This window comes from Ictidomys tridecemlineatus, chromosome 5, assembly GCF_052094955.1.
Source record: "Ictidomys tridecemlineatus isolate mIctTri1 chromosome 5, mIctTri1.hap1, whole genome shotgun sequence".
Taxonomy (NCBI): Eukaryota; Metazoa; Chordata; class Mammalia; order Rodentia; family Sciuridae; genus Ictidomys; species Ictidomys tridecemlineatus.
Window position 1 is genome coordinate 95,352,606 of NC_135481.1, and position 12,024 is coordinate 95,364,629.

Sequence of the window (12,024 nt, forward strand, 5' to 3'; positions counted from 1 at the left end):
TAACAGACCGGGATGCAATGCTGGGCTCCCAGGGGTTAGAGCAGAAGCAAGGCCAGCCCTCCGTGCAGATGAAAGCCCGCACATGGGCATTTGCATGATCTTTTCCTGTCTGGCCTTTATGAGCCTAAGTCCCCTGCTGCTGGAATCAGCAGTTCAACATTGCAAGCCCAGCTGTCACATAAGGCCACTTTGGGTAAACGCCTGGCCTTTCTCCTCTGGCCCCTGGCTGCAGGGAGGGCTAAAACCTGCTCAGTGGCCCACATCTGCAGCAACAATTAGTGGCTCCTCTGCTAAAATAACAGGCCTACATGATGCTGAGACAAGCAAAGACTGAAGGCACGTGAATGGCTTCTTGAAGAACAGCGGAGCATACGGGAGCAAGCAGCTCGGGGAAGAGCTAAACTGACTTGCTCCCCCCCCCGCCCCTCCCCCCCATCATGCCCACCCACATCTTAATGAATAGCACGAATACATTCCCACAAGCTCATTGCTCTTCTTGCTCCCCCAAATCCCCCCTGACCTGGCCTATCATACACCATAATATTGCCTGTTCGGTGCCTGCTAAGCAGATTCTGGAGACTCCTAGTGGAGGTGTACCTTCTGTGAGGCCTCTTGCTCCTTGCCCAGTGAAGTCATCTCCCTGCCTTTTATGGAAGGCAGTTCCTGACTGAGATGGAACCAGCTGGTATCTAGAAAGACCCCATCTAGAGGCCGCTCCCCCATCCCATCCCCCACCATGTTTCCCACCTCCAACGTTAGTCATCTCTGAATCATTGGCCTCCCCTCTCCCAGAAGTTTCTGTGGGCTCCCTTTGGAATGGTCTGTGATCTCCTCAGAGGGATCTCCTGAAAATGAGTCAGTGCACTCCTGCAAACGAAGCTCTCTAGGTTGAAATTATGGCCCCTGCTGTGCCCATGAAAGCCGCCCTGACGTGGCTTCCCTGGAGCTTATGTGTGGTGTGATGGGGTCAGAATTCCATCACCAAGCAGCAACTGAGACCTGAAAGGTGTTGCTCCTGGAGCCTCCTTGCAAACACGTTAAGCACCAGGTGCTTCTCTGGAACCGGATACCCATGCTACACACCCAAACACAGTCCCACTGTACACCCCAACATGGAATTTGGGTGTGCATAATTTGTACATTGTGGACCTCACACCATTTATACATTTGCCATTCATGTTCTAAAGACTGGGAGGAAAATAACTGAGAGCTCCCAAGAGTTTTAAAGCCTTTTATTTGTTTACACATTCTCTAAATTGCAGACAAAAGATTTGCTACATGGATAGTTAACACTGCTAACCAATCACAGAACAAGATACTAACCACAGTAAGAAAGAGACAGGGTGCTTGTGACTCAGTCTTCATGAACGTGCAAGAGTCCACTGAAGGGCTGGGACATCCAGTGGCTCCAAAGATAGAGGCTGCTTGACACCCACATTGAGTCTTGACCTCTCCAAGGCTCCACTGCTGGAACTAGATCAGGACAGGAAGGAGGGCAGGCAGGTGGTGGGTCCTGGCTCATGGGCAGCCCGTCCAGCCAGCCTTGGGAAGGAAGGAAGAGCAGGTGCTTCTTCCCCCAGGCAAGTCCTTGTTCTGTGAGCCGAAATCCACATGTGGGCTGTTTCCAACCTGTAGATTCTCCTGGAGACATTCACAATATGCCAGTTCTCTGGGAAGTCACCAAACCAGAGTATCCCCTTAGGGTGGTAGGAGATGTGGTACAGCCTCATCTCCAATACTGAAACACCAAGAGGTCTCAATAGATCCCTTAGACAGGGCAGGACATCACTGCACTTTACACTTGGAGCTACAAAGGAGTGGGAATTGACACACAGGAGAAAGGAGCATCCCTAGAAGACAGAGGAACCAGAGTGGCACACACATCTATAGACGGAGACTACAATCACATCACACCTGAAAGAGGGGGAGAGCTTGCAGAGTGGGGGATGGGGGCTTCCTATTTGTTTGTTGCTGTGGTTGCTTTTTAGAGAAGCCAAAGCAAGCCAAATGGAAATATCGTCTCCAGACCATTACACATAACTTCCCAGATCTGCAGCCCTTTTCTCTAACCTCATGAAAGCTGTGTCAGCCTCAGTCCTGCACACTGTAGCAAGTAGCTCAAGGCAAAACGTCTAGGTTGTTCAGTCAGCAAGAGGCAATGTGGTGTTAGGTCCTGAGGTCCAACGGGGAGAGTGTCCAAGGACATAAAAGGAAGACTCTCATTTGCAGGCATTTCTAGGGCTGGAGGCCAACTCTCTTGGCCATTCCTTTATGACTAAGAGTTTCAGAAGGAGTTGTGGTGGGTGGGTAAAAGAAAGCATGTGGGAGCCCTAGGGGTGGGATGTTGGAATGGCTTCCATCTCTTGTACCCCCCACCTGGAGGAAGTTGGTATTGCATCTACAAGTACACAGACACCAGTGGAGGCCCAGTGATTGGAGATCATCAGAACATTTCCAGGGTCCCCTTCCCAAATGCCTCACACTCTCTGACTCAGCCCACCAACTTCCATGCCTCCCAAGGAGCCTGTGCAGACATGAGCTTCCTCATAGGAGAGCAAGGCAGGTTTCTCCCCCAAGGGACCTTCCTACCCCTAGACCTTCCTGCCAATCTCCACCCAGAAGAACCCCAGGGTTCATAAGCAGGGTCAGACCTCACCAAAGTCATGGAGCAGAGGACTCATGGGCTCAAGGGGCCATTGCCCACTGCTTAGGGGCAATACTTCCAGTCTGGCCTGGTTAGGATCCAACTTGAATGACAGTTCCCTCTCCTCTCCTGCTAGCAATAAGGATACGGGGAGACTGGCCATTCGAAGGAGGTTAGGGTTCAAAAGAACCTTGCCCACAGGCTTTTAAACAGATGGGTAGATCAAACCCTGGAACTCCCTTCAGGTTCTCAAGCACTGTAGAATGGAACTCACAGCCAAATCCCATGTCTCTGACTCTCCATAGAAATCACCAAAATCACCTTGTTCACAGCCAGGTGCAGTCTAGATCCCCAAAGAGTACTTCCCCTGGGCCTCCTCACAGAAAGGCCACAGACCTCTTTAGGCCAGCCCTGAGTTGACCTCTCCACGTGAGCCGAAGCATGGCTCCCCCAGGTCAGGCATTTCACTTGCAAGTGAGCCTGGTGTGGCTTCTCCAGGGAATAGCTAAAAGCTGAAACCTGGCTGTAATGTGTGCAGAGAAAATGGAGAAGAAATAAATGGTTTATCCGATGCTGTCGATACAGGCAGCTGGGAGTCAAACGAACCCAGAAGCCAGGAGCTGATGAGTGCCTGGCCAAAAGCGGGGGGAGGAGGTTAACAGAAAATATCTCTGATGTTGGGCTTCATCTAAACACTTACCAGCCATGCCAGAGGCGGGCTCCCCAAGGCTGTGTCAACCTCGACGGGGTCTCTGTGGGAGACTACCCAATAAGGGCATCAGTCTGTACCCCGCCGCTACCTACCCTCTCTGCTTTCTGCAGCAGGGACTGGACAAGACCATCATGTGGGTCACTTTCCACATCTGCAATTGCACCTGCCAATTGCACCTCCCCCCACTCTTCCCAGGAATTTGAAAGCAGCCCTGGAGACCCAGCCTCAGATTCCCTGGCCGCCTGGCACTCTCCAAGCATGAAGATGACCTCAGGAACTCCCATGCTAAGGATGTTTATCTTCCCAGGGCAGACAGCACTTGGAAAAACAGAAAAGCGACCAGGATGAGATCATCTGTGTCCCTCTCCCCAACTAGTGTGGAAATAACTAGATGTTTTCACGTGCTACTCTTCTACAGATGAACGGGCATCCAGAGACCTGGATACACACAAACCTTCCTCACTGGCACAATACTTCAAATGTGATCAGGATTCTTTGGGAAAGCAAAGTTTTATAGCTGAAAAGCAACTTGGAGGCAGAGCCAGGGTGAGGTTTTATTTATCTAGCAACCACATAAGACCTAGCACATTACTTTGCTCAAAGTCAAGTCAAATGCCCTAGCCAGTACCAGCCTGCCCAGCGATCCCTCTCGGAGGGCAAGAGATGTGCTTATTTGCTTTCAGAGGAAACACACCCAAGAGTGGACCAGTAAGGCAGATGAGTAGTGGACAAGTAGGATGGACACACTCCCTTTTCTGGCCAGAGGAGCACAGGTGCTCTCCAAGCACCTGGCCGTTTAGTGAAAATGTGTGGTCTGCCTGCTTTCCCAAATGCCACCTGTCCCAGATGCACTAGTAAGCCAGGACTCCCTGCCTACCTAGCCCAGCTTCTTCCTACCGCCTCTGCTCAGAGATAATCATTCTATATTTTCTTGCTCTTACTCACATATTATCTAGCAATGTTTCTTTTGCTTTTTTCTAGTCCCTAATTTAGTTCTCTTCAACTACATGTTGAAAACGCACAGGGGTATATTTTGTTTTTCTTTTATGCCACCGTGTCTTCCCACCACCACCCTCCTGCATCTAGCATGGCAGGAGGGAAGGGAGGGGAAGGTACAGGGAAGGGAGAAGGCAGGAAAAGAAGAGAGCAAAGGTCTCAGAAGGGAATACATGTGAAAGGGCAAAGTCAATAAAAACCCAGCCCCAATTCTAGCCATAAAGTCATTGCATCCCTTTGATAATGCAATCAAGTCTTGTTTTTTTTTTTTGTTTGTTTGTTTGTTTTTCCAAGTCCTCAAGGATGGCCAAACATCTCTCCCAAAGAAGCAGAAGTGAGTAGGGGAGAGATGGAGAGAGTGGAGGGAGCCAATGGTCTTTCAAGCACCAAGTCCCCTGTGTGACCTCTGTGGCTCTGCAGGGTCTGGGAGCTGGAGTTCCTGTCTGGAGAAGGCCTTCAGGGCAGATGTGTCTGGTCTGGCAGCTGCTGGCTCTCCCTCTCATCCTGGAGCAACACCGAGAGCTCTCTTTAATCCATCAGGCAGGGTGTGTGTGTGTGTGTGTGTGTGTGTGTGTGTGTGTGTGTGTGTGTGTGTGTGCACCTGTATATCTCTGTTCTCATCAATATTAATAATATAATACAAATTACAGGGATGCAGAGGGGCAAGCCAATGAAATGCAGAGGGTGTAACTATAACCTGGGGGTCCATGGGGCTGTGCTGCTGAGGTAGTACCCAGGCCCCAGGGACTCGTGGGTTTCCCCCATTGCACACAGGGACCTCTTTCCTGCCACCGCAGTGCTTCTGTGCCAGACTGAGTTGGTGCCGACCTGAATGGCCATCTTCCTCGCTGCCTGGGCTAGAGGTCATTATTAGTAATTATATCTCTGTCCAAGAGGATTCTGGCTGCCTGCCAGTCCGAGCCCTGGCTTCCTCTGGCTTGCCCTGGGAAATGTCACCCTCAGCACAAACACTCCTTTCTCATGGTGGGGCCAAAGGGGGGGAAACCCTGGAATGTCCCACTGTCAAGGCTGCTGGCCCCACAATATGAGGCTGAGGCTAGAGCAAAGAAAGTGGGAACAGAGTCTGAAACTGAGGGGCATCCCCCTGCTCTGACCCTGTGACATCCCTCAGGGCAGGCAGGGACCCCCCTCCCCCCCGCAGGCCTGAGGGGCACAGCAAGATTCACCGGGAACCAGAGAGAGGCTCTGGGAAATCCACTCCCTTCCAACCCTTGCTCCTCACCGGGAGCTCCCTGTTCTTTCTGGGAATGCACTGAAGGCAAGACTGGCAAAGTGGGACCATTCCCGCCCCCTGGGTTTCCTGGAGGGACTTCCTTTCCGCCTCTCTTCCCCGCAGCCTGAGTATGGAGAGGCAGCTCGGCAGCCATGCTTTCCTGCGAGCAGCTGCTCAGACGCTCGTAGGAGCTCCCCCTCTGTCTGCGTCTGACCCCCGTCCCATGTCCAGGGTGCTGAGCAAGTGGCACCCACATCCTTCTCACTCCTCCTCCCTCTCAGAGCAAGTACCCCAGCTGACCCTCATATCCACCAGGGGCTCTTCAGCCTCCTTAGAAAAGGATTCCCAGCTCTCAAACCCTGAACCAACCCATCTTTTGTACATTTTCTACACTTAGAGCAAGTGGTGGTGGCTTCTGGCCAAGAACCATAAACAGACCTCAAAGCCCTAGGCATGCTTAGAAATGGGGAAGCAACCCCAAATTGCAGACGATCACAGGGACCACCCTTCTGACTGCATATAAATTAGACCCGAGGGCGGTTAAGGTTTGGGTGGGGAGATTGCAAGCCTGAGACAAATTGAAGTGTCTGGTCCTTCCCACCATCCCCCCTGTTCCTCACCTGGCATGCAGATAAAACTGAGCTCAGCTGAAAACCAGGAGCATCCTTCAGGGGTGGGAGCAAAATTCCAAAAGGGTCACACAAGCAAGGAGCAGAGGAGCAGATTCTCCTTTGCTGAGCTCCAGATGCCGACCACACTGGCCAGGGCCCCCATTCACTGCCCAGCTGCTGGCCTCCTGGACTTGGGGTATTATGCCAGTTGGCAGCAGTGCCTAGAACCTCACCACTCCCTAAGCCTGCAGGCCAGGATCTAGCCCACCCTTTGCTGCCATCGGTCCCCCAAACTTGGCCAATCTAGACCCGAGGGCCTTCAGCAGCTTATCTCAGGAAGTCAGAAGGACACTTGTCCAGAGGAGTGGGGACATGCACAAGGATCATTCAGGCGGTCCCTCCCACCTCCAGGTGAATGAGGGGTACTGCTCCTGCCTGCTGTGCCCTTGGAAGCCCCCCTATCCAACAGGGAGCCAGAGACCAGAGGCCTTGGGAAACAGGGGGCTGGTTCAGTGTCCACTGTGGGCCAAGGTTTGGGGTTTTTGTTTGTTTTGTTTGGAGTTTGGGGGGATTGCTTTTGTATAGAATCACAAGCCTGAGAAAAAATGGGTTATGAAAATTCGTCACCCTACCCCTTGCTCTCTGGTTATCTGCTCCAGGATTTTCCCCTAAGGAAACCAGGTGCCCACCTTGTTCTGTCACAGGCTTAATGGCCTCCCCAAGGGCTGTCCCCTCCCTTTTCCTTATTAGGCTTATCTCTTCACCTCCTTCCTCCAGCCTCCCCCTCTCCCCCCCCCAGCTCCCTAGCTTCTCCAGGGATGCCAGCTCACTAAAGGTGACACCAATGTGCTGCTCCTTAAAGGAGCCAGCCCAGGACCGGTGGCACCTCAGTGGGAGTGTGAACCTGGACTGTGACTTTGGAACACCCTAAGGAGGAGCTGAGGGAGGGAATCCATAGAGGAAGGGGGAGGACTGTCCTCTCAGCACCTTCAGAACAGGCGGAGAGCCAGCCTAGGAGACAGACAAGGAGGTCCTCAGGACCCCGCCCTGGGCCACCAGCCAAGCTTTGCCCCTCACACGTGTGGCTCCAAGAGGAGACTAAAAGCCCCTTTGCTCTGCATCCTGGAGCCTAAGGTTGTCAGTCATCTTCCTTCCACACACAGAAGAGCACAGGTCTCTTGCCCTCGAAGGAAGCGTAATAACACCATGTCATTTTTCTTCCTTGAGATATCCGGGCTTTTTAGGGGGAAAAGCTGGAAAGGAATCATGCTGCATTTAGAGCAGGAAGACAAAACTGTACCCGGAGTGTTACTCCCCTGGGTACCATGAAGCCTTCCCTGGGAAACCTGGGCCCTCCCCACCTTGAAACCTGGATCGCCCCCTGCCCGGAAGGCCTCGGGCCTCCCACATACCGACAGCTGTCTCAGCCTGAACCACAGGAAGAGCTGCTCTCTGCAGCCTGCCTGGGCTTCCTACCTGGCCCTGGGGCAGTGGCGGAGCAGGGAGCCTCAGGACCTGCTGGGTCCTGCCTCAGGGGCTGCAGGTCTGTGGAATGGAAATCTAGCAGGGGCCTCGATTCTATCTCCCCACAAAGTTGCCTGTTCTGCATTTCCAGCAGGCCCCAAAAGCAGTGTTTCTAAAATGTCTGTAGAATGGGAACAGGATTTCTTCCTCCGATTCGGATCCTGTAGCCCCACCTCTCTGGTCTGCAGAAGCCACAGTCTAGGGCTGAAATGGAGCCAAAGGGCCCTTTCTGTTCCAGGGATTTGAGCCGGAGGCAACAGCGTCATTATCTCCACTCTGTGGCCTTTGCACCAAATGATAGTAGCTCCCATGGAGAGAGGATCTTCATTCTTCCAGGCCCACATAGGATCTTTTCCAGCTTTATCCTAGTCCCTGCATTGACCTGGCTTCTAGATAGACACCTTACACCCACCTTACACCTTGGGCAATGGGGTTCAGAGAAGGAAAGCCACTTGCCCAAAATTAACCAGCTAAAAAGAAGCAGAGCTGGGCTTTAAACCAAGGTAAAAGAGAGTGTTATACTGACCTGAAATGATTGACGCCCTCTGCAAAAGCCAGTTTGCTCTTCCAAGCTGGTTAACCTTGGAGGTGGGGACAGGATCTTGAAGTCCTGAGTCCGATGGCAAATCCTTACCTCCCACCAGAGCCCATGCAGCCCACAGTCTCCTTGATGGAGCCCTGGCCTAGTGGTCCTGACCACAGGCAGCCTGGTTCTTAAAACCTAAATCCCCTCTGGTCAAAAGGGAGATTCAAGAAGGCATCTAACTTTGGCTGTCATACAAGACAAACATGGAAGGCATTTGGAGTTCCTCTCAGACAAGCTCAATTCTGCAGTGGCTTTTAAATAACATTATGCTTTTTAAGACACCCAGTGTCACTGTGGAACAGGCAGGCAAGAGTTACCACCTCAATTTTACAAGGGTGGGAGGGACTGAAGTCCAGAGATATTAAGTGACTTGCCCAAGGTTGCACAGCCACTTAACGGCAGAGGTAAAACTAAAACCCTGATCCTTCACAGGCACCCTAGGATTCCAGTTTGTTCTCAGGGACTCAAAGAATGAGACCAATCTGAAGTTTACCAACACCTTCCTTTCTCCAGTGCAGAAGGTGGTAAAGGTGACAGATCCACCTGCTTTGCTATACCCACTTTCTGGATGGGGAAACTCCAAAGAGGAGGGAGGTTGGGTTGGGAGGAGAGTAAAGAAACAGAGTAGGGAACTACTCAGAGCCCTGACCAGACCAGCATCCTCAGGCAAGCTCCAGTGTCTCACCCTGGCTGGAGAGATCTGTCCACCCTCAGCTTCTGTGGGCCCAGCAGTCTTGGTAGGAGATAGAACAGGGCGCCCTTCATCTGCATTTCTTTGGGGAGCAGATTCACACGTGCTCCAAAAGAGGGCCTGTCGAGTCGCAGAACCAGAACTTTTGGTTTTGGATTTACGCCTTTAACTTTCAAGTCACTGTGGCATTTGGGAACATTGGGGAACATTTTTTTTTTCCTAAAACTAGTTTCAAATGAATCTCAAAGCCAATAATCACCATTTAAGGACATCCTGCTTTGGGGGTTTGTGGGAGGAGAGAGATCCAGAGTAGTGAGAATAGGAAATGGGCCCCTCTGCTCTGATGGGACCCTCTCAAATCCTCCCAGGACCTTCCAAACCCAGATGGGCCCAGCAGCCAGCAGGAGGAAGAAAATAGCTTTGGAGAAGATGGAAATCCCATCTGGACAGAGGCCCTTTAAATGAGATCATTATGTATGCATGTAACTCACCCTGAGGCCAGAAGGGCCTGCAGGAGAGTGACCCTCAAGTCCCTCTGCAAAGGAATGGGGGAGACTCACACTGCCTGGCTGCACGCCATGCTGCCCTGGGTCCTCTGGCCAAGAGCAATTTCCCCGGAGAAGAAGGCCCCTGCCAGGTCCCAGAGTGAACACCGCAGCAGGGTCGAAGTGGCCCAGCCAGCCCCAGTCTCCGGGGGCTTCTTCAGCAGCTGAAGGACTAAAAATAACCTGGGTCTTTGTTGTGAGCTGCTGGACCACAGAGATGGAGCAGGTTTCAGGGAAGCCGAGCATGCGCGAGGGTCCCACTGACTGAGACCTGCCCTTTGGGTAAATGATTTTTCCAGAAACGTGTCAGTTACTGTGCTGCTGCTGCTGCTGCAATTCAAAGACAGTCTGATCCACTCCAGCCCACGGGGCTCTATTCCAACAGACAGTTCTCGGAATCTAGGCCTCCCCACCTCTTTCTTCTAGAAACATGTTTGTTTTATAAAACAAGAGTCCAGCTCATATGGGGGAGCTTAGGACACGAGAACAGCCCACAGGCTGAGGGTTCTGAACCCTTGCCACCCGGTCACAAATAATCACATCACCCTAATCATCTGCTGGAGTGACGACCCTCTCTCCTCCATCCTAAAGAAGTTTACAGTCAGGTCTCAATAGACAATAGCAAACATACACCGTGGGGAAGGAAGAAATTGCTTGGGCAAAGGAATTGGTAGCGTCGCGACGATACTGAAGGGGTTCTCAAAGCCGCGGTCCCTTAAAACCCACATTTGGACACTGGACTGGGTAGGCTTTGCTCACCTTCCCAGTGCTTGGATCCCACCAGGGGAAACAAAACTAGGCCTCTAACCAGCTTGGTTTGGAGGCAGAGTCTTGACCATTTTTCTCTGTCCATAGGCTGTGGCTTGTCGCCTCACAAGGCCTCGGCTCTGAAGGTCAAAGAACCAGTTTATCCTGATGGATCACCAATACTGACTGGCCACGGCAGGACCTTAGCATCATTCTCCTAATGTTTCCTCCCATCTCTCGGTCCCCAAACCCCCAACTCCCCCCCCCCATCAAGCGATAACACAGTGGATGAAGGACCCCCACCCCGACTGTGGCGACCACTGCTGGGGTTCTAGAGAGTACCACTTCCTCTTCACAGAGACCAAGGAACAAGAAGGGAGGTGGGGGTGGGGTCAAGTCTCCATCTTCAAGATGGCTTCTAGAATCCAAGTCTAGAAGTTTCCCCAGGAGGCTTGCGATGAACAACAACTTCTCCATGGCACTTCGTTCCTCTGGTGAGAATTTAGGGTGCAGGGTGTAAGCCGGGGGTGGGGAGGATGTGCACAGATCTCTCGGAACACCATAGATCAAAAGCATCAAGTCACACGAGTGGTTCACGAGGGGTCACAAAACGGCTTCCCTTAAATCGGAAACCCGTGGGAGGGGCGCAGTGCTAAGGTAAAAGGGAGAGGGTTCCACAGGGCTGGGGCTGGGCCTTGTTCTTCAAAAGTGCAAGATCCTTCTGGTAGAAACAAGGAGGTGCTGGCTGAAGTACCATCGGTGGGGCAGGAGGTAAGTAGATACCGGGTCCTCTCGGTTCCCTATGTCCACGCCCTTCTGTGACTATTCATTTTCCTCTCCGTTGGTTGGTCTGTCCGGATGTATGGGAGGAGGGCTCCATCTGGTTTAGACTGGGCTCTGGCTCAACCTCTCCAGCAGCAAGTCACACGCTGTGACCTGGGGCTCTAGGCCTGGCAGCCAAAGGCAGAGGCTTTCTCTTTGAGCAGTTCCCAGCATAAGTGGCAGCTCCAACTTCCTATAAGACACAAGATGGCATTAGCAGCATCCCCTCTCTAACTTTGGAGGCCCAGCCCGGTGGCCCTAACTTCTTACAAACCCTGATTTTCTTCAACGCTCATAAGAGGCCCAGTCTCCGTCCTGAAAACAAGCTGGCATCTGCCACTCAGCAGAAAGTGCGTGCTCAGAGACGATCGGCTAACCCATCATAAAGACCCTCACTTCTTGGTCACGCCTCTTCACCCACCTCTCTGGGCCTGGGCCGTTTTTTCCTGGATGCTCACACCTCCCCAGCGTCTCAACCACCTGTCTCAACCTCTTGGGCCCTCAGGTTGGAATTTCAGCTGGTGGAAGCGTGCCTCAGTTTCCTCGTGCGTAACATGCTAGTCGCAGTCGTTCGTACCTACCTCATGGGGTTGTGACGGTTACATGAGACAAGACATGAAAAGCCCTTAGCTCAAGGCCTGCACCACAGAAAGGGCTCAAGAAGTGGTAGGAGGAGTAGCTGTTGTTGTGACTGTTGGCCTCATTGTCATTACCTTCTGGGGGCTCTGCCACTGGGGGATTTAAACAGTACATGTGATAGCCACGGTCACAGTCATCGCAGAAGAGCAGCTGGTCCTGGCAGAATACAGAGTAGGCAGAAGGGAGGAGAGAGATTCGATTATTTGGGGCCAATAATCTGGCCCCCACTCATCCCTCCAGCCATGTTTCCAGAGATCAACCTCACTGGGTTCC

At 52.3% G+C, this 12,024-nt stretch overlaps 1 protein-coding gene across 4 annotated transcripts in view; it reads right to left on the reverse strand.

Annotated features, from left to right (window-relative positions):
• Positions 1-1,217: 1,217 nt before the first annotated feature.
• The window catches only part of Dpf3 (double PHD fingers 3), a 259,655-nt gene continuing 248,848 nt past the window's right edge, over positions 1,218-12,024 (reverse strand). For 2 of the 4 annotated variants that reach the window (XM_005321197.4, XM_078050466.1), the window contains 2 exons: positions 11,826-11,907; positions 1,218-11,305 (listed from right to left, as the gene is read on the reverse strand). In XM_005321197.4, coding sequence (XP_005321254.1) covers positions 11,235-11,305; positions 11,826-11,907 — 153 coding nt within the window. In that variant the 3' untranslated portion in view covers positions 1,218-11,234. The other 2 variants (XM_078050467.1, XM_078050465.1) reach the window with 2 other exon arrangements.